The 22,304-nt window shown below is 42.8% G+C and overlaps 1 protein-coding gene across 2 annotated transcripts in view; it reads right to left on the reverse strand.

The window, feature by feature from the left end:
• The window catches only part of SLC7A8 (solute carrier family 7 member 8), a 47,997-nt gene extending 29,698 nt beyond the window's left edge, over window positions 1-18,299 (reverse strand). Inside the window, exons 1-4 of one of the 2 annotated variants that reach the window (XM_054577822.1) lie at window positions 17,789-18,299; window positions 17,380-17,558; window positions 2,489-2,693; window positions 1,439-1,590 (exon numbers count right to left, since the gene is read on the reverse strand). In XM_054577822.1, the coding sequence (XP_054433797.1) occupies window positions 1,439-1,590; window positions 2,489-2,693; window positions 17,380-17,524 (502 nt within the window). In that variant the 5' untranslated portion in view covers window positions 17,525-17,558; window positions 17,789-18,299. Of the gene's footprint in view, window positions 1-1,438; window positions 1,591-2,488; window positions 2,694-17,379 lie in introns of both variants that reach the window. The other variant, XM_054577821.1, reaches the window with a different exon arrangement.
• Between the last annotated feature and the right edge of the window lie 4,005 nt (window positions 18,300-22,304).

Consider the following 22,304-nt stretch of genomic DNA (forward strand, 5'->3'; position numbering starts at 1 on the left):
AGGGAGGAAAAGTATTTGAACACATATTTTAAGGACATTGAAAAATTCCTATCTCTGGAGGGCAAGACTGACCATGTTAAGCTGGTCATAGTTGCTTTGCAGTTCTACTTAGAAGACAGAAGACAGGCCAGATAAGCTTTATTGGATCTTTAATGTCAGGAATCAGGAGAGGGGAGATCGTCTCATGTTTGTTCTCAGAGTTTCTAAATTCCGTCTGGCCTGGTGCTAGCAGTGTCCAGATGAGATGTGGGTTGCTGAAGAGACCATGTACAACCTGTCTTTCTGGAACTGAGCTGCAGGCAGGAGCGGTCCTTTTCTCTTGGGAGGGTTTGTACCTCTCTGGCCTCAGGGGCAATCTGTGAGGCTATACTGCTCCAGAAGGTCTTTGCTTAAGATGTCACCTACCCTTGGTGGGTTTAGGGAAGGCAAAGGAAGTTGTGGGGTCCAGCTGCCCAGGGAACTCCCCCTGACCAGTGACCTGACTTCTCCTCTAGGGGACAGACTCAACAGCCTCAGAACTCTCAACTTCTAGTTGGAGGCCAAGGGTGGCCTCTCGTCTCAGTCATTTCAACAGCATCAGCAGGAAAAAGGAGGCTGTGTCTGTGTGCAAGAGACACTGAAATAGCTGTGGCCAGCACTCATGTGGTCTCCCTTATAACCTCCATTAGCCTGTCTGATGGCAGAGATAGCAACTCCTGCAACCCCATACCCTCGGCCCCCTCCCCCACCACCCCAGCTCTAGGTCCAACTAGCAACTTAGCACCGAGTGACCATCCTCATTATCCACCCTCATTGACTAATGGCTGGGCCACAGCGTGCCCGAGTGTCCCGTGCAGTCCTTGAAACCACGCCCTCCTGTGCAGTGTGGGGCAGGTTATTTTGCCAAGCACTCATGCTAGTTAGAAAGTGGTACAGAGGTGCAGTCTCCGGCAGCCTGGTTCTGGAGAGCGCAATCCTCCCTGGATCTGTGAGCAGGCCTGGCCAAACAACTGTCTTGGCCCCACAGTATCTTTTGCCTGGATGGCAGGGGTCTATCCCAGGGCCAAACAGGGCACATTTTCCAAGGAGACCACCTCTTGGGGCCCAGCTGGCTGTCCTGTGAGGGGCTTTGTTATGGGCAAGTTACCCCTCCCACCCCATCCCACCAGCATGGCAGATCATGTAAGTGAAAGTGCTTTATATAAAGAACCCTGCCAATGAAAGTTACTGTGCATTTGAGCAGCTACTTAAGTTTCTTCTTTTTTTAACACCAGGTAATTATATGCAGAATTCATTCATCCAAAGCACACATGCCGGAAATGGCAAAGTAAGGAATGGGGGGAAAAATAAAAGAGGACAGGAAAGAAAGAGGGAGAGGAGGAAGCAGCAAGAGAGACACGGAGACAACCGGGAAGGCTAAAGGAGCCCACTCGGAGAGCAAGGCCCAGGTGGCACTTACACAGGCAGATGGCAGCCAGGAGTCGGAGGCCGTACTCTGGGGGAAAGCAGGTGGGGAAGAGCGGCTGTAGCACGTAGTTGGAGAAGGTGAGGGCGATGACAGCCTGGTTGGTGGGGTAAATCACCAGCACAGCAATCCATAGCCTCAGGAACCTGAGGGGGAAACAGGACAGGACTTGACCCAACACAGCAAGAGACGCCTGCCCCCAGGGAAGGCATGGCAGGGATTCAGAAGTCATGAGGGTAAGCCTGGGCAAGTCACAGGAAACCCATAAAGGGATGCGTTTCCTTTTTGTTTTCAAGATGCTGAGGAGTTCAGTTCCCCCCTACACCCCACCAGAAGAGACACTGAGCCCTCTGCAATGACAATAAAATGGTTTAATGATGAAGAGCTAAGTTTCAACTAGTACTGACACATGTCTTGGCATTCTTTCACTCTTCCCTCTCCTTTCATTATCTCTTCTCTATTATTCTGGTCCCCAAGCATCCAGTGGTGGAAAATAAAATTTGCAACCTCAGCATTTTGCCAGCCAGGACATGCTAAGGGCGTGACCATTTAAGCAACTGCCAGGGGCGTCATTGAGCGGGTGTGGTGGGAGAAGTGCCCTCCACGTCCTTGTGCCCCTTGGGTGGAGGGTGAGTTCTTTAGTGGCAGGGCTGCAGAAGCTGAGAAAATTCAAGATCAGAGCCTCGTTTTTGAGCAAGGCTATTATCCTTGGAAATGTGAGAAGGGACTGCCTGTCTCTTAGGTGGTCACTCTCATTCGGCAAGCTAAAAGGGCTTTGTTTTGTGACGTGCTTTCCCTTGAAGTCTCCAGTCAGAGTTTTCATAGTCGCTCTCCCTCACAGACTCTTGTCCACTAAGGTCAACAGAGATTCAAAGTACAACCTGGTTCCTCTGTCACTCTCAGGAGCACCAAGGGCACAAGGTTTTGCTAACAAGCACGACATGGAGGCAAAAGAGAAACCCCATTCTCTAGCTCTCCTTGGCACATCAGAAAACCCCGGCCTTGGCTTCCTTAGACCACTTAGGTCTCTGCAGAGCCTCTTACCCAGCTAGTCCTCCAAAGATGTCCTTGACGTAGGAGTAGTCACCACCAGATTTGGGGATGGTTACCCCCAGTTCAGCGTAGCAAAGGGCTCCCACAGCTGTAATGAGACCCGTCACGATCCAGATGATAAGAGCGAGGCCCACGGAGCCGGCATTCTCCAGCACACCCTTTGGCGAGACAAAGATTCCAGAGCCAATGATGTTTCCTGCATGGGGCACCAAAAGTTCCAGAGAGACAGTAGCATCAGCACAGTTAGCAGGACCGGCATTTGCAGAGGGGGTCTCATCTCTGATCTGATTCTAAAATACCTTTGGGAGTCACCTTTAGGCAGGTATGTCTAGCAATCCTTCTCTTCAGAAGCAGGGAAAGAGGGGCAGACAACAGGCACCAAGAGACCAGGAATGTGGTCAAGTACTCCACATGTCTTCTTTAATCCTTAGGTTAAGCCTATGGCGTCATTTCTTCAGTGTTACAGAGGAGGAATCTGAGTCTCAGAGATACTACCAAGTGCACTGCCCAAGTCCACACAGTAATAAGTGCTGGTGCAGGTACTGAACCTCAAGACCCTCTGACTGGGTTGCACAAGGTCTGCCCAAGGTGACAAAAGTCCTAAGACTGGCTGGAAATGGCAGGGCTTGAAAAACGGGCTACTCTCAGAGACCAGCTGCCAGTTAGTTTCAAAAGTGAACCAAAGGGTCAGGTTCTGGTCACACCCCATGACTAGGGGTTTTCTAGACACATAAGTGAGGACAGCATTCCTGGAGGTCAGTCTCTGCCGCAGACATGACAGCCCTACCCTTGGTGAGAAACAGGAAATAGCCTTATTAAAAAGTTCTGGTTGTGCCCTGGCTGGTGTGGTTCAGTGGACTAAGCACTAGCCTGTGAACAAAAAGGTTGATGGTTTGATTCCCAGTCAGGGCACATGCCTGGGTTGTGGGCCAGATTCCCAGCTGGGAGTGTGCGAGAGGAAATTGATCCATGTATCTCTTGCACACTGATGTTTCTCTCCCTATTTCTCCCTCCCTTCCCCTCTCTGTAAAAGTAAATAAATAAAATTTAAACAAAAAGAAAAAAAGGACATTTCATAATGTTAAAGGGCTCAATCTAGCAAGAGGATATAACCCTCATAAACATTTATTTAAAAAAAAAAAAGTCCTAGTTGTTGGGGAGTGGTTTGTAGGAATGCAATCTGTGCAAAGCCTCAGCACTATATTCCTCCAAAGGTCGTTTTCCTCCACTGTTTCATGTGACCCTCACAACAACCTTGTGAAATTCAGGAACAGGAACAAAGGTAGGTGTTTCTCTATTTTACAAACTAAGGAACTAAGAGTGGTTAAGTGGCTTTCTCCAAATTCCACAGCTCCTGATGGGCAAAGTTGGATCTAGAAGTCAGTCTCCTGAGGCCTCATCCAGAGCTCTTTCCACTAATCCACTTCTGCCTCTGTACGCAGGAGGCGGGGTTTCTCCTGAGAGATGAAGCAAGTGGCAAGGACTGAATGGCTGGCTACTTCGGTGTGTGTATTGGGCAAGGGAGGAGCAGGAGTGTGGGAGAGGCAACTGACAAATTCCTTCCCAAGCTTCCCTTTGTCTAATTCTTATGATGCAAGGTGGGATTATGGTCCCTCAGACAGGTGCTATGAAAGCTCTCTTTGAGCCCCACCTCAGCTGCACCATTAAAGGTCTGAGGGAGGAAGCAGAGGCTAGATGGATCCAGGTAGAATGCAGAGCTAGATAGTGTGTTATGAGGCCAGCTGGATTTGACAGTGTTCTGAGGACATCTCAAATTCCTACCATATCTCCTTCGTGGATTGGAACTGGTGCTGGGCTGAACAAGATGCAGAGTACAGGATTTTATGCTCAGCTTTCAAAAAGAGTCTTTCAGACCTTAGCCATAACTCAACCTAAACCCAGTCCTGAAACTCACTTCTAAATCAAAATTCAATTTCTCATTCCAGGCCATGCATCCAGTTACTTCAGCCAAAGGGGAAGAGGAGAGAATATTTACATTCAAAACCAATAATGTCCCGTTCCTCTGGGGTGCAAAATAAGCTGCCCTTTTCAAGCTAAAACATTGCAGCATGAGATAAGTAATGGGAGAGGGAAGGGGTCTAGACAGTCCCCATATGTGCTTTGCCTGAATGTTAGGTTAGCAGAGACTAGAAGGCACTAGTATCTCAGGACTCAACACACGGGCACCCTGTCAAGTGACCCTTCAAGTGTCAAACTAAATGTGCTTCTGAGAACTGAAAACAAGCACTGAAAGATGATAGTAAATTTCTTGCCTAGCAGGTATTTATCAGAAGAGTGATCTGTAGGGCATTTCAACTAGCCAAGAAGGGAGCAAGTAGGGTTAAAAAATTATCCCAAGAAGTTAAAAAAAGCAATCAATACAGGAGGAAAACAAGGTTTGACTTTGGTCTTTTAGGTGCTGAAAGGGAAGTTGGGGAACAACTCTATGTTTCTTAGAGCCAGGAATGGCTGTCACAAGCGGGAAGTGGGAAAATAAGTTATTCAGAAGATCCCAGACCTGGCTGGTGTGGCTCAGTGGATTGAGCGCTGGCCTGCAAACCAAAGGGTCACCAGTTTGATTTCCAGTCAGGGCACATGCCTGGGTTGTGGGCCAGGTCCCCAGTGGGGGGCTTGTGAGAGGCAACCATATGTCGATGTTTCTCTCCCTCTCTTTCTCCCTCCCTTCCCCTCTGTCTAAAAATAAATAAATAAAATCTTTAAAAAAAGAAGATTTCATATTCTCAAGAATAAAGAATGTTAAAGTTTCACTAAGGGTTCTTGGAAAACAAATTTTGCAGTAGGAATGGATAAGCACTTCTGTTCTCTGGCTTACACTCTGACAATTTTAAACTGTGTGTATCTTCCCTCACTCCAGGTGGAGGAAACCACTGGAAGGTGGGATGTACAACACCAACAGCCCACTGCAGAGTCTGACTGCTTCTTGCCTCATCTTACAGTGTTCTTAGACAACATGTCTTTCCATGGAGCTGCTTGAATGATGGCGAGAGTTGCAATAGGTTAGCGTTTAGACAAGAATTTTCATTTTGTAAAAATTAGGTTCTCCCCCTCCCCCAACAATATTAATTTTGACCGAGTTAAAATTAGATAAAAGCTAAAACTGATTTATGCTAGGGGACAGGAAGGAAAGGAATGCCTCCCACTGATTCTAGGAAGTTGCTACCTAGAAAACCAGAACCAGGTAACATTTCCTCCCCCTTAGTGGACTCTGGAGCTTCTGCAGAGGGAGGAATGTTACTCACAGCACAGTTACATTCTGGAGCTGAAGGAACATTCGTATTACTTTTACCCTAAATTAACACCTTCTATATCAATTTTTAGTGTGATTACTTGATTAATATTTATCTCCCCTACTACACTGCAAACTCCATGAGCATAGGAACTGTATTGCTTCCTCTCACGTGTGAAGTGTCATGTCGCAGACATTCCATAAGTGTTTACCAAATGAAAGACGTCTGACATCAATCTAGAACTTATCTCCACAGAGTAATTTAGTGTACTTGTTTCTTTGGAGCCTCCAAATTCTGTGAAATATGTCAAGTGTCTATTGTAGGCAAATGAGTAAAGCAACCCAGTTATTCCAGGGCTGAGAAGAGTAGACTGGCTATTCTTACCATCTCCAATTTGTTGTGGAAGAAAGTAAGTAGGGCAACTACAATTCCCACTTTCCAAACAGGGAACATTAGGGAGATACCATCCCTTCCTTCTTTATGGATGAAGAAACTGAGACTCGGAGAGGGAGCTATTTGTCTAAATCATAAGGTGAGTTAATAGCAACTGGATTAGAACCTAAATCTTCTGTCACAGCTTCAAGCATTCCCTTGAAAATAGTTTTATATGCTCCACTCTATAAGCAGTGAGAATGTCTCACAGAAGATGCTTATTAAAAAATAAAAAAATCAGAACACAGATCTGATTTCTTCCTTCTATTGCAACACTCTCTTCAATGGTAACAAAACATTCACAGCCATTACCTTACTTGATTACTCTAATTACCTCCTTAGGTCCATAGATCAGGTACTGTCATTCTTATTCACCTTTGTGAAGACTGAAGGTCAGAGAGGTGAGGAGACAATCCAAATCACATACTGCATATATAGCAGAGCCTGGAAGAGAGGCCAATGCCTTGGGCTCCTGGCTCAGGATTTCCTCCGCTATCCCACGTTGCCTTTCCTCTAGAAATTGCAGCACATGCACTAGCTGCAAGGCTTTTAAAGTTGGACACTGTTTAAATGAGGCTTTTTTGGAGTGGCTTCCAAAAAAGGAAAACTGGGAAAGGGCTTCCACCTAGGCTCTGAAACTTTCTTCATGAAAGGTTGCAAATAAGTTGATTATGGTGGGATTTTTTTTTTAAATCCTCACCTGAGGACATGCTTATTGATTTTAGAGAGAGGGAAGGGAGGGAGAAAAAGAGGGAGAGAAACATCAATGTGATTGCCCCTCGTACACTCCTGACCAGAGACCAAACTTGCAGCCTAAGTGTGTGCCCTGACCAGGAGTCAAACCTGCATGTGACCTTTCAGTCTGCAGGGCAGCGCCAACTGAAAGGTCACACTAAGCCACACTGGCCAGGTAGAACTTTTTTCTCCGTAGTTTTACTCTGAGGCTCATTGCCTATATAAAGCCGTTCAAGAATTAGATGCCCACCCATGTGGTATAGCCAAGATGCTAGAGATCGTCATTTCAACCCTCTCTTTCATCTACCTCAGTTGATAAAATAATCATCTTATCACACAGATCTTTAGTGAAAAATGAGTCCTATGATGCCTGCGCAATGAGGCCCAGCTTGGCTTGTTCTGTCAAAGAAAAGCCAGGCAAACCACTCCATTAAAAAGGAGCTAATTTGTATCAGTGGGCAAGTCTTCACTAGAAAAATTGCCGGAACTGAGACTATTTACTTTTGCCATGAATTACCACTAACTTCCCAACCTGTGGGCCAATACCCATGTGACTCCCATTAAAGGCTTTACTCACATCCAGGCCTGTCCACAGTGGAATGTTGTAGCCATCAAAGAATTTCCTAGGACATGGAATTAAAGGCTGCTAATGCCTAACAGACCCTCAGATCCAAAAGGCGTTGGCCTTCCTTACAAACTTCTGCTAGTCTTGAAATCCAGCTAGAGCTCCTACCGGAGCTTGAAGGCTTTGTCCATTTCCATGGTGTCCTGAGAAAGCTAAGGTGAACCTTCTTTGTGCTTCTCTCATACAGTGAGTGGGAAGATCTCAGGATTTTCAGGACTTGGGGAACAGTGTGGAAGCAGGGTCTAGCAGGTTGAGGCTGGGCTTTGATCCTCACAGAGGCCTGGCAGCTCACCATGCCTCTCTCCCTGTATTACACTTTCCCATCAGGACTGTACAGAATAGGTACCTTAGGGTGAGAGCAGATCAAGACTCTGACACGGGCCCTGGGAGTTGCCATCTCCCACAGAACATAGATGTGGAATATACTGCAGGACTCTGCTCTCTAGCTAGGCTTTCTTACTGAAAAGTGAAAAGGCGCTCGACTTAGATTTGGAGGAGCTATCGAATCCTTGCTTTGCCACTCACAAGCCACATGACCTGAATTTTTCTGAGGATCCCTTCTTTCATCTGCTGAATGAGAATAATTGCTCCTGCCCTGCCTATCACATAGGATTGTTGTGGGGATCAAAGATCATATATGTGTGGGAGTACTTTATACTCTGTGAATTGGCACATGTAAGGAATTGCTAAGATTTATAGCCAAAGCAATAGAGACCATCCCAGAAGAATCTCAGGCGTGGGTCCAAAATAACAATGTGGCCCCGACTGTTGTGGCTCAGCAGGCTGAGCACTGTCTGCAAACCCAAAGGTCGCGGGTTTGATTTCTGGTCGGGGCACGTGCTTGGGTTTCAGGCCAGGTCCCCTGTTGGGGTGTGTGAGAGGCAACTGATGGCTATTTCTCTCCCACATTGATGCTTCTCTTCCCCTTTTTCTCTCTCCCTCCCCCTCTCCCTAAAAATAAATAAATAAAGTCTTTTAAAAAATAGGAGTGTAGAAGCAGGATCTTAAAGTACTCTCTGAGTCATTTGCTTGACTAGGTATAATTTTTTAATGCTGCAGGTGGGCAGCCAACAAGGTAATTGCATCTCAAAGAGTATTGATTGAGCACCCACTCTTTACATGCCTGCTTTAAAAGGTAACTGCAAAGCATTTGTTTACACATGGACTTTTAACAAAATAGAGGGAGCCAACCACCTCCCACCAGCCACTGAAAGACAGGCATCCTGGCCTGAGGGACGAAGAATGTTGAGCCCTTAGATATACCCAGTAAGGTTGACATCTGGCCTCCAGCATCTCCCTGTCTGGTTGGGGAACCAGGTACCAACAGTGAAAGGCTTTGTCTGTCTCAGTGGCAATTCTGTACCATCTTCCCACCCCAAGGGGACAGTTGGCAATATCTGGAGACACATTTGGTTATCACTACTGGAACCTAGTGGGTAGAGACAAAGGATGCTGGCAAACATCCTACATTGTACAGGACAGCCTCCCAAGACAAAAAAGTATCTGGCCCAAAAGGTAACAGTACCAGGGTTGGGAAACCCTGCTCCACCTTCAAGACTCAATGTTATCATCTGGATAATCCCTAAAGCCCTCTTCAAATTTGAATTTTGATGATGTGGGTATTTATTTTTTAAGTCAAGCACAAAAATTTATTGTTCATGAGAATAACTCATTTTTAAAGCTAAAATGTTTAAAATTATTTAATTTTTTCCATCACCATTTACCCTCCCTATGCCCTCTTCTACCTCCACGCACCCATCTCCCCCCTTAAATATTTTTTACTGTGATAAACGATGTAACATTAAATTTATCATCTTAATGATTTTTAAGTGTGCAGTTCAGTAACATTACGTGTATTCACATTGTTGGGAAACAGATCCCAAATGGACGATTTGTTTTGGACTGACTGCTATCATTCAACAAATACTTTCTAAGTATCACCACGTTCCAGGCTGAATACATGGGGATGTGAATATGAGTAGGACTCAGTCCCTGCCATCAAGGAATTGTGTGGAGAAGTGAAGACATGTGCATGGATGCAGGGCTGACAACACTGTAAGTCACGTGAGCGCTGCTGCAACATATGACCAAACATTGTATTAGGAATGGAAAAGGTGCAGCCACTGTGGAAAACAGTTTGGAATTTCCTCAAAAAACTAAAAATGGAACTGCCTTTTGACCTGGCAATTCCACTGATGGATATACCCTAAGAATCCTGAAACACCAATTCAAAAGAACGTATGCACCCCAATATTCATAGCAGTGTTATTTACAATAGCCAAGTGCTGGAAACAGCCTAAGTGCCCATCAGTAAATGAGTGGATCAAAAAACTGTGGTACATTTACACAATGGAATACTACGCAGCAGAAAGAAAAGAAAGAAAGAAAGAAAGAAAGAAAGAAAGAAAGAAAGAAAGAAAGAAAGAGCTATTGCCCTTCATGACAGCATGGATGGAACTGGAGAGCATTATGTGAAGTGAAATAAGCCAGGGGGTGAAAGACAAATACCATATGATCTCACCTATAAGTGGAACCTAATCAGCAAAACAAACGAACGAGCAAAACAGAACCAGAGACATGGAAATAAAGAACAAACTGACAGTAACCAGAGGGGAGGGGTGAAGGGGATAATGGGGGAAAGAAGGGGAAGAGTCAAGTCAAGCAACATGTGCAAAGGACCCTGGGACAAATTATGGGGCTGGGGAGGACTGAACATGAGCAATGGGAGTGGGTAGAGCAGGGGAGAGTAATGGGGGGAAATGGGGACAACTGTAATTGAACAATAAACAATATAAATAAATAAATAAAAAGAGTGTGAATTAAAAAAAAATTTTTTTAAAGAGGAATGGAAAAGGCCTCTGGTGTGGGCTGTTCCAAAAAGGCTTACCGGAAGAGAAGCACAAAACAGATGCTGATGAGTAAATTAACTCAAATCAACAGAAAGAAAAGGAAAAGCCCTGGCTGGTTGATAAGCAGGTCAGACTTGTGCTGAACTGGCCAGTGTTATTACCTGGTCAGTCTGATCAAAATTTGTGAACCAGAATTAGTGAGTGTGTGTATTTGGGTTGGGGTAAGAAGGAAAGTAGGGGTGGTGGATGATGAGCTTAAGGAGAGGAAAAGAAAAACATATTTATTGAACATATACATACCATAGGACATCAGCTTTATTTTAATACTCCACAAGAAACTTCCATTTTACAGGTAAGTAAACTGATAATTAATTTGTTCTAGGTTAAAAGTTTGTAATAGCGAAGCAGTTTACAAAGCAATACTGTCTCTAAAGCCCTTTCTCATCTGCTGTGTTGTGGAGGGTTCCTCCCTTTCCACACCACACTGACACAAGTCATAGAAAAATGTACATGCTTTCTACTTCCAGCATCAGGGCTCACTTAACAAACGCCTCCTTTTCCCTAAGACAACCTGAGTTGCTTAAATCAGTTGCTTACTAAACACCCTATGCAGAATTGTACTCTAAAGAAGCAGCTAACGCATTTATGCATTTCAATGATGTACAAATAGGCACCTTTACAATCTATATACAACTAAGGAAAGTACAATATAATTCTGCAGCAGTGGTACTCTTTCTGTGTAATCTGCTTTCAACACGGGCAGTGTGAGGCCGCCCTGAACAATTTAAGGCATATTGTGAAACCGCCTCCCTGGAAGTCACTGCTAATGCTGCGAATATTTAAAGAAGAAAGCGAACCAATGGGAAGACTTGTGACTGACAAAGGACGAGGGATGAAATGCAATCAATAAAGCTTTTTGGCTCACACTTTATGTCTTCAATAAATAAAACAGCTTAAAATAAATTTCAGGGATAATTTTGCTTCTTAGAAGTAAAAATCAGTAGTGTTCAGCACAGAAGCCTAACATATAACGTGCTCAATAAGGGTTTGTTGAACCTAGGCTGGTGTGGCTCAGCGGCTTGAGTGCCGGCCTGGGAACCAGGGGGTCACCAGTTCAGTTTCTGGTGGGGCACATGCCACATGCCTGCGTTGCAGGCTGGGTCCCCAGTCGGGGGCGCACAAGGGGCAACCTCACATTGATGTTTCTCTCTCCCTCCCTCCCTCCCTCCCTCCCTTCCCCTCTGTCTAAAAATGAATAAATAAAATCTTTTTTTTTTAAAGGGTTTGTTGAATGTGAACTGTGGACAGATCTTGAATCCTAGGACCAACGGCTCCCACCCCTGTGCCAGGGAACAGCCTGTAATTTCCCACTTCCAGATCTTCGGGAAGAAGGGACTGGGAGGTGGGGGTGACTCCTCTGTACGTATGTTCTGGGAGAGGAGCAAGGTATGGTTCTTCTTGCTATGTGTGGTCAGCTAGCTGGGAGTTAAAAATTGGAATGGAACAGTTCCTAGTCCTCTGGGCTCCTGAATTGTTACTGTTTTTCGGTAGCTCAGAATATATTCTTGAGATTATATAAAAAAAGCTCATGCCTGCTTTTTTTTTTTTTTTTTAACATCCCCTCACCACACTAAACAATAACAGCAACAAAACAACAAGGTCAACAACAGAAATTCCTGAGGCGTTTCTTTGCAGGCAGCTGTGCTGCTGGATTAACCCTCAGAGGAAAGCAGAAAACCTTCGTAACCAAGCAACTTGAGCAGCCATCGAGTCTGCCTTATGCCTCCCTGCTGCTTCAAGGAACCTGTTTAGAAAAGTAATAGACTATATGGTGCCTGCCTCTCTAAGAAGTCCATCTGATCTGGGTACGGGTGTTTTTGTTTTTCTAAATACAATGGGCTATTTGGTTTTGTTTCTTAGACACAAGTTTTTACCTGCTTGATTCCTATTTTCTTTCCCCAACCCTAATCATCTCCTGGTAGTCACTGATCTCTATAACTCTATTCTTTGAGAGAACATACTGTAGCCCTGCCAGTAGCAGGCTCAACCGGATTGAGCCTTGAGTTCCTTGGTTGCTGGAGGCAGGAAGCATGCAACAGGATCCCTGGTCCCAGCCACCCCTGAGCTCCATGCTGGAGAGCATTTTGATTAAGCCCCGTGGCTCCAGAATTCAGTGCCCTGGGTAAAAATCCTGGCTCTGCCATTGACCAATTACTTATTTACTCAAACTCTTTCTTTTTATAACACTACTTATTTCATGGGATTAGATAAGAATATTCATAAAACACTGATCAGGTACTACATATCTGATGTTCAGTAAATGGTAGGTATTTATTACTACTATTACGCTGCTGAGTATAGGCTTTTTCTATTCGCCAAGACATGTTTGTTTTAATAAGGCTCTTGGTTTCTGTCTCAAAGTTCCTGTAAGGACAATGAAAACATGTTTTTATCCTGAATGAATCAAATCCTAATCTCTCTATGCATAAAAAAAAAATAATTATACCACAAACTCCAGAAGCAGTTTTCACATTCCATCCCTCTGGTTAACATCTAGTAGACATTTTGAAGATTAGAAAGCTAATATACCATATTAGAGACTAAAATGTAAAATCTTCTTAAGTGGTATAAAATACAAGGATCTTCTGAAAATCTGTTGGGCTTGAACATTTTCCAAACTAGCCCAGTCCTATTTCATATGGTTATAATTATAGCCAAACTTCTGGACAAATAACATTGAAAAAGGTTTTCCCCCTCAAATTTCAATATTAGACATTCATGGTCTTTCCAGACTCCAATCTCCAGGTTACGGTCCTCCATTGTGCACTCTTCCACCACACAATACACACCAGCCTCCTTCCCTCCTCTCTTGGTTGGGAAATGACTAAGAGCTTTGGCCGTGGAATCATACCCTCTCAGTACTCAGGAGAGTGACACTGGGCAAATTACGAACTCTGTGATTCAACTTCTCTGTATTTAAAATAGAGATAGTTATAATATCTACTTTCACGGGGTTGGTCAGAATTAAATAAGGTAATACACATAAGGGGTTATAGCACAGGAAGTGGCATTTAGAGCTCATTAAGTACCGTTTTTTTAAACATCTTTTTAGTTGGGAGAGAGTAGCCCAGCTAGACCTGCATCCAGTATTGCTCTGCAGCAAACAGATTAACTTCCCCCATAAACACACACTATGCTAAAAACAGAGTGGCCTGACATAGTATGGATATTTTTCTTTAGGCTCTGCAGCAGGCCTCGTGCCTTCAGACCTATATTCTAGGTATGTACCTCAATGCATAACTGGTATGAAGTGACCTAAACAGCCAGGAACTCTGGGCCTCTCTTCCATGGCTGAGAAGACTGCTCATGGATAGAGGAATGGTTTGCATGTGGGAGTGTTACTGGGAGTGTATTCTGTCAGATCCTGTAGTAGCTGAGCTGACATACCTCAGTCTTCCCTCTCAAGTCTTCCTGCAATTGTACCAGCAATACTACCTTCCTCCACCCCAGATGATAGCCCAACTCTCCTTTACTCTGGGATACTTCCTCAATGGGAATACCACAAACGCTAACTGCTTCATCTATAAAAATGAATAAGGACTTCCTTCCAGGGTAAAGGAAAACACCCCTTCAGGACATAAAAACACAAATAGCAGAGAATAATTCTTAAGAGCTCAATTCAAGATTTAGACAAGCTCTATGTTTGAATCTTGGCTTCCATACTTTTCAGCTGTGTGACCTTGACCATGTTGTTTATCCCTCCGAGCCTCTATTTCCATTTCTGAAGGAAGGGTTAATAAGTGTCTACTACACAGGGTTATTGGCAGTGATAAATAAGATAATGTATGTTATGTAATTGGATGAGTGCCCGTCGTATAACCAGTGTTTCATAGTGATAGTTCGTATCTTTGGTATAATTAATAAATGGATTTTACTGCTCCTTCACATGTTCTTTACATTTTGGGAGGACTCCACATTCATGGAAAAATCTAAGTTCATCTTAGATTGTTGCCAATGGGTTTCATTAGCCAAGGACATGGAGAACGATAGCCTGTTTAGCTTAGGGCAAAGGTGGTGTTAAAGAAAGAAAAACGGAACAACCTAATTGTCCAAATCGATGAATTTATTCCTAGCTTAAAGATTTTCAAACCAGGTTTCCAAAAGCCCCTCAGATAAACACTTCTTATTATTACTGTCTTAGGACTTTTGACCAGGAGTCAATTAAATTCAACCAATCATTTGAGTAATTGTTCCATGTCAGGCACCCTGCTAAGCAGTAAAGACTTCAGGATGTTTAAGGCACATTTTTTTGCAGAAGGAAATAACAGTATAGTTATTGCCCTTTTGCCTACAAAATCTCCTCAAATCACCTTCTCTACTCCATCTTTTTTTCACATCATTTAAGATGCTTCTTAATCTAGTTCTGGGTGAGAACCTCTCTCTTTTTATGCTTTCCACCATTCACCTAACTTTGCCTTCTTTCATGTCTTATACAACTCAATCATAGCATGCATTTTCAATGTTCTCTGTTTAATGTATATGGATTTGATCTCCCCAATTAGATTATAAGGAACTCTAGGCAATGAGTTTGTTTTATATTCCTATAGTCCTATTAGTTCTATAATTTCTATTAGTTCATTTTATATTGCTACAGCACCTGCCATTCTGTTATTTCTACCTTAGAGCATCAATGATGATTGTGAATGAAGTTTTATGAGCTTGTATGAAATATAGTTTCAATTATTCCTCTAAGTCAATTGTGCATGAGATAGATAAACTTGGGGTAATTGCTACTTTCCCATACCACATCACCTGATTCACTTAGGAAATCTGCTTTCCCTCTTGGCCTTCTAATTCTGTTTCTTCCATAGTGTTGATGTTGAACACCAGATCACTGAATTAATTCTATGTAGAAAAAGGCCATTTCTATTTTTGCATTTAGTTTTTAAAGAACTTGAATCATCTACTCGGAAACTTCTCTAGAAAAGGACAAGGCAGGTGCTCAGCACATTTGTAACTCAACAGCCATGCAAGAGGGGAAGCAGAAAGGATTTGGCCCCCAGGTCATCCTAAAGGGGAACTTGGCATCTCACCCTAGCTTAAATGTAGAACAGTGCCCAGTAACTCTACAAGGATTCTCTCACTTTGGAAATATATCCCGCTTTCTCTGAAATCACACATTTGGGATCTCCTTTCACCACAGTGCCATCCATGAGCCTGTGGACAAGTCAGTAGTACGTTCACTCAAGTTGTACTTTCTATACCTGACCACTCCCTTTTCTTTGTAGGCTTAAAAAAACGTTAAAGAGACCAACCAACTTTATTATACAGGAAAATATCCCCTACCTTTGAAAACCTGCACATATGTAGAGGCAGGTGAGCAAAACTGAGGCAGGAAGAAGGCAGTTGTGTTTGTGTGCGTGTGTGGGTGTGACATTTGCATATGAATCAGACCTTTCCAAAGGGAGAGAAATGCTTAATCCTATCAGTCAAACTGGTGAAAGAGGTAACAGTCTCTGGGCTATTTATAGATCTTAAATTGGCATGTGCTGTATATATTGAATACTTTGCTGATCTCATTTTTTAGAGCACTTGGGATGAAGGAGAGGCAAAGAAAGGATAATGAGAAATTCAGATCATGACTATAGTTTTTAAATAACATTACTTTTCCTATAACTATAGATGCCTGGAAAACCTTCAGAACCAGAGATTTAAATAAAATGGGATTCTATTTTAAAAACAAGGTGGAGATAACAGTATCACTGAAGTCTGGGTGTAGAGGTGAAGAGGATTATCTGAATACTGTACTGATTTTATTTGATTTCCAGGGTGTTCTCCAGTGTCATTATTGCACGGGTGCCAAAAATGTCTCTGTGCTGTTGCATGGACCATCAGGTCATCCAGAGAAACTGGTTTGTGGGCAGCAAGAAACAATGAGCTTTCAAAAGGAACTCTGGAGAAATGACGCAGAAGCATACCCAGCCTGTCTGTCCTGCACCCCTTTCCATGGGGAGAAGGTTACATCTTCTGCCAAAGACAGCAGAAGACACTCTTCTCCCTCTGAAGTGAGGCCAGTAATGTGCCATTACCTGTCCATCTTCCGGGCCTCCCTGGAAGAAGGAGGAAGTGTTTTCTAGAGATGAAGCCATATTTGGGTCCCCCTGCTGACTGGAGCACAGTTAGAGGTTGGAGTGGCCTGCGCTGGCACCCTCAGGCACACCCAGCTCCCTAGCTTCAAAGCCTCTTAGCCAGGACGCATTTTAACCATCAGTTCTTACTTGACTCCACATTCTAGATAACTCCTAGTTCCCTTCGAGAACCTCACAGGGTTAATTAAGAGAGAGGAAGACTTCACTAGGCAACTAGAGGATACGCAAACTAAACATTTACAGAAAAAGAACAATCTGTCTCTTCTTCCCTAATGTATTTCCTCATCTGTGAGGTGGGAATAAGAGCGCGGCCACATTTATTACACTAAGTGCTGCATATGGTGGAAAAGCTATAGAAAGGCAAGGTATATTATGGCTGTTGTAGCTATTTTATTATTGCATATCCTGTAGGCCCATAGTTGCATATAACATAAAACAACAAAATATCTACTAAGCATGTCTCAAAAGCTAGTCTAGAGTCTGCTGAGGAGATGGCTGCATAAAAGCTTGTTACAACTTGAGGTTCCTTAGCCCCACTGTAAGCCTGCTGAATCAGAACCTTCCAGTGGGGAGCTTGAAGACCTGTATTTTTTTAACAAGCTCCCAGGCAATGCTGACCTTCAACCACATGTATGATCTCTATGTGCCCATTTCCATGAACACTGGGCAAAACCGATTAGCTTGGTTTAAATAAAACTTGACAAGCAGTGGGTAGGCTACAGCGCTACGGTACAGGAGACTGACAACCGTTTTCTAAGGGAATAGGAAGCAAAAACAGTACTTTAGAGGGGTTAAGTTTCCACAGAAGGACCACCAAGAGGGGGACAGAAGGAATTGCACTCACCTACAATGATACCGCAAGCACTGACCAATCCAATCTCCTTCTTCAGGGCTACTCCGCCCTCTCCCTCTCCGGGCCCAGTCTCCGACTCGCTCCCAGCTGGGTGGTTGTTTTCAGTGTTGTTTCGGTGCCTGGCTTCTTTTTCCATCTTAGTAGAATTTCAGCCTCCGAAAGATATCTTTCTGAATGCGAATGGATGTGAATATAGGTACAGAACGAGCCTTTCAAATATCCTCTCCCGAAATAAGGACCACTCCTATCCTCTTAAAAAAAAGACACAGGCAGGAAAAACTGCAAATGTCCCTACTGTGTATTGACACTTTCTTGTCACTCGTCCTTACAAACCAGGGAAATGTTTTAAAGGGAAGAGGGAAAAAGAGACAGATATTTAAATACGAAAATATAACTGTACCGGCTACTCCGGCTGGAATTTTCCTGGAGGGATGTAGATCTTCAGAAAACAGGAGGGTTCTGCAATGTGTACGAGGCAGCGGCTTATTTCAAACGTTTCAGAGAGTCTGGATTTTTCTCAGCTCTCCCCCTAAGAAAACAGATTTTTACCGTCCCTCAGTCTTTTCTTTTACGAGGATAAAAGTACTTTTCATTAACTGAAGGAGGAAAAGGCAATCCTCCAGACCTTCTTTTGCAGAAAAACAACTGTGGATCCGACCGGTTTGCTCTGGATCTTGTTTCCACCTGGTGTGGTTTTCTTGTCCTCTCCTGGTCTTCTGCCTTTCGACTTTTCCAGATGTCCTCTTCCGTCTCGCTTGTCCTGTCCTTGTTTTCTCTCTTGCAATCTCCGTGCTCACGGCACACACAGCCCCATCTCTCGGTTTTCAGAGAACGACTCGGGCAAAGCGGAACGTGCTTCCCTTTTCGCCGGCGGTTTTTTATGTTGAGCTAGCTCCGCCTTCACTTCATTCCCCTCTCCCATCCTCGCTCCGTCTCCTCCCTCTTCCATTTCATGCTAGACACTCAGCCTCCAAAGACCACACAGAAGATGGGTTAAAATATTTGTCTTCGTAATTGTCTCTTTTTCTCCATGTCAACTGTTCCGGGAGAGTTCATTAGCTAGTATAGCGTTACAGGTCACCCAGCTTTATAAATGAGGGACTAGTTGTGCAGATACTTTCATGCCATCAGAAAGACTCTGGCGAATGCACTGAAATATTTATATCTGGATCATTTGAGGATACTAGGGAGAAGGTTGTAAGGTCATCATCTTCAAGTTTCTGAAAGGAAGAGAAGATCCGCCGGTGGGGGTGGGAAATGGAAATTAAGAATAATGGAGAAGAGCTTCATTACAATCTTGAGCTGTGAAGAATAAGTATAGTGGAAACAAGCTCACCAGGAGGAGGAAATAGCCTCACAGTTTCACAGCTATTATTTAGTGTTAGCTGAGACGGTGGGGGGGCGGGGGAGGGGGAAGGCTCCCACCCTGGTCGTGGGAAAGAATGACACAAAACCTGGGGAAATGGGATCTTTCACAGTTTCTAATATTTTCTGCATCTATAAATTATTTGAAAGGTAGACTGGGGAGGGAGTGGGGAGTTATCAGCACCTCCCTGATCATGAAGCAGATTGTTGATGTTAAGAGATGACTAACTTAAAACCATACTGATATTGCAGAAACTGCTGCCCTAACCATGAGAGCAATGATACCTTTTTACAATCGTGAAGTATTTTGAAAAAACAGCAAAAAGCAATACAGCAGACAACAAGATAAATCTAAAATAAAATTATTTTGAATATGTATTAAATACATTATGAAAAAGTACTTGGTTTTAAAGCAGGTCTAATAAACAAAGTTCCCCAAGCTAACCACTACGTACAGAGATTTGGCCTCATTTTTGGGGAACATGTTCCAAAAGATTTTGATTTTTTTTGTTGTGGTTGTTATCCTCTCCCTAGGATACGTTTATTGATTTTAGAGAGAAATGTCAATCTATTGCCTCCCATATACACCCTGATCACAGAAATCACTGCAACCTAAGTATACACCCTGTCTGGGAATCAAACTCACAACCTTTTGGTGTATGGAACGATGCTCCAACCAACTGAGCCACCTGGCCAGGGCAAAGGTTTTAACTTTTAAGGAAAATAAAAACCTCTTTTAAAGGGAGATGTTTGAGTTATGGGGTAAAGTGCACTCAATCATCAGTCTTTTCCACTTTGTTCCTTGATCACTCAGCAAGTATTTAGAGATTTCAAAGGTTGAAAGTTCAACCCCTTCTCCTCTGCCAATTCAAGATACTGCAAATTGAACATCTCAGCAAAAAAAAAAAAAAAAAAAAAAAAAAAGGAAAAAGAAAGGGGTGGTGAGGTAAAAAAAGATTTTTTTAACTAAAAGGATAGACAAGGCAGGGAATATATAGCACAAAACTCCATAGGTGGGATGAGACATGGGAATAAAAAATTTTGAATTGCCTCTGGCCTTCCCTGACAACATCAGAAAGCACTGGGAGAAAAATTAATGGATTAATTTTAAACAATATGATTTGAGGGCTTCTGATCAAATTTCAACATCAAGGTATAAAACAAATCCCCCTGCTTTTCAAACATAAGTTCTTTCAGTTATGTTTGTATTTCTAATTTAAATTATATAGACTTACGAGGTAAAACATGAATGCAATGAATTTGAGGTCTGTTGCCCAAACTTGTGCAAACTGACCACAATATGGTAAGCTTTAGCCATTCAATTTATGAACTTAGAAGCTAAAAGAGGTGGAGTCAAATATATTCTTGGGATATAGTGGTACTAAGCACACCAAATTAGAAAGGAAGTGTTGTTGAAAATTAATATTTCTATTTCTTTAGTACTTGACTGTGACTGTGTATTAGTGGTACAATGTAAAAGCTAGGGAAGGACTCTCCTCTCCTCCTTCAAAAGGACCATTTATTTATTCGTATTACATGGTTCTCTTCCGGTTGGGATGTTTTTGTGAAATGAACCCTAAGTGTGTTAAAATTCCACATGAACACAGGAGAGAAAGAAGCCTTGGTGAGATATATTAAGAAAAACTGATTAACCGAAATTTCTTAAGTTTTGAGCATTGAATTTTTTTTTATTTATAACTCCATTCTACATTTGCCTTTATATATTTTAGCCTACTCTCTACATTTAAATAGTGCTTTACTGTCTACAAATTGTTTTGTGAGCGGCATCACAACTTTTCCCCTCCTCATTGAGTAGTTCAGGTAGACAAAGCAGTTATATTTTCCTACTAAGAAAAGGTCAGAAAGCTGAGGCTCAGAGAAATGTCTTGCCTGAGGTCGAGACAGTCAACCTATTCATGGACAAGGCTGATATCGATGGTTTACACTGAGAACTTTTCTCAGAGCACTATAGCTCTTTGCTGATGCCTCAACTTCCTTTGCCTGAAGAAAATAAAGACTCTTGGACAGGGCCATGTCCACCTCTTCTTGAGTTGGTGTCATAACTGCATCTTTTAGAGACCCACCTTGAAGCCGACACTTAACATTTGCCCAGTGTGACCTACAGGACTTACTCTGCCCTTTCTAGTCCTCCTCCTCAACGTTTGCCACCCCTTCACACCGTCCTTGGTTTGGCCATTTTTCAAGTACTTTAGTACAACTCTGTTTCCAGTATCTGGGTGATTGTTTCCTATTGCTGTGCATGTTTAAGATGGAAAGGAAAATAAATTGATTCTTTTAACCAAGGAAAGGTAAGAGGATCATCACCTTATGAATACGGATTTAGGAAGAGAAAGGCTGTGTGAGGCTGACACCTACTGCACAAAGAGGAATACAGGATGGGACATGCTACTTGAATACTAATAAAACAAAAACACCGTCATGTTCCAATATTGTCTCTTTTTGAAACAACAGGTAAGAAATATTTGTCAATGCAAAGAAATAGAGCGCAAAACTCATTCATCCCATTCTTCTTTTTTTTTTTTTCTGGACCCAACAAATAAGCACTCTATTCTTGTTCTTTGTAACAGAGCTGTGAAATCTGAGGTCACTAATAGAGGACCCAAATCTCTTGCTGGAGGAAAGTCACAGTCACAGTCCATGCTCCCACTAAACTCTTCTTCTTGCACCTACATGCCCAGAGTCAAAAGGAAAGCCTGACTTCAATTAAAGCCAGCTGTTTTCCTAGAGTCCCAGTGATCACTGCTTATGATTGAACAGTGGCTTCCTGAGCTAGTATTCTAGGAGCCTTTATTTCATTAAAAATGGAAAGCAGACAAAAATTAGTGTGCAAAGAGGAAGGAAAAAAAAAATAAAATTGTCAAAACAGGTCAGAAACAAAAATGTGGAGATGCAGCCAGTTAATAAGCCCTTTTTAGTGTATGCTCTGTTTGCCTTTTGGACATATTCATAAATTCAAAGGAAGTTGTATCTTCTAGGGTTCATGCAGTCCTGAGAATTTGGATGAGGTGACCTTGTTTTGTTATGATGGTCAATTAATTCATGCTCTTCTGGAGATAGTGATAAGTCCTTGCTCTGACACTAGAAACAAAAATTCCAGCAAATTACTCTTCTGTCTGCTGCACTTGCCTGGATTCCATTGGGCCAGCCAAGTGCATTTGTGGGAAGGAAATAAAGATGCATCCCCTGAGGCAGGCTGTATGTTCTTAACTCTTTGGCTAAGTCCTATCTGTCATGGAGGCTTGGTATTCTAAGGATTTAGGTGACTCCAGTTCTGAGTACTTAAATATGGAAACCTTCATTTCTTAATTGGTTTTTACTGAGGATTGCTCTCTACCAAAGAGGAGGGCTCTTATTTATTTATTTAATTTAAGAAACAGCATAGAAAGTGTAAAACGAGGAATCTTTTTTGATAGCTCAAAAAAAAAAACATGTTGTTGCTTCTTACAATGCAATACATATTGAGAAAGCACAGCTGCTCTTAAATCTAACACAATACAAAAGCAGCTAAGCACCCAACAAAGGCCTTTCTT

The sequence above is a fragment of the Pteronotus mesoamericanus genome, unplaced genomic scaffold (assembly GCF_021234165.1).
Source record: "Pteronotus mesoamericanus isolate MK-2021 breed Mesoamerican mustached bat unplaced genomic scaffold, CSHL_Meso_final contig_46, whole genome shotgun sequence".
Lineage (NCBI taxonomy): Eukaryota > Metazoa > Chordata > Mammalia > Chiroptera > Mormoopidae > Pteronotus > Pteronotus mesoamericanus.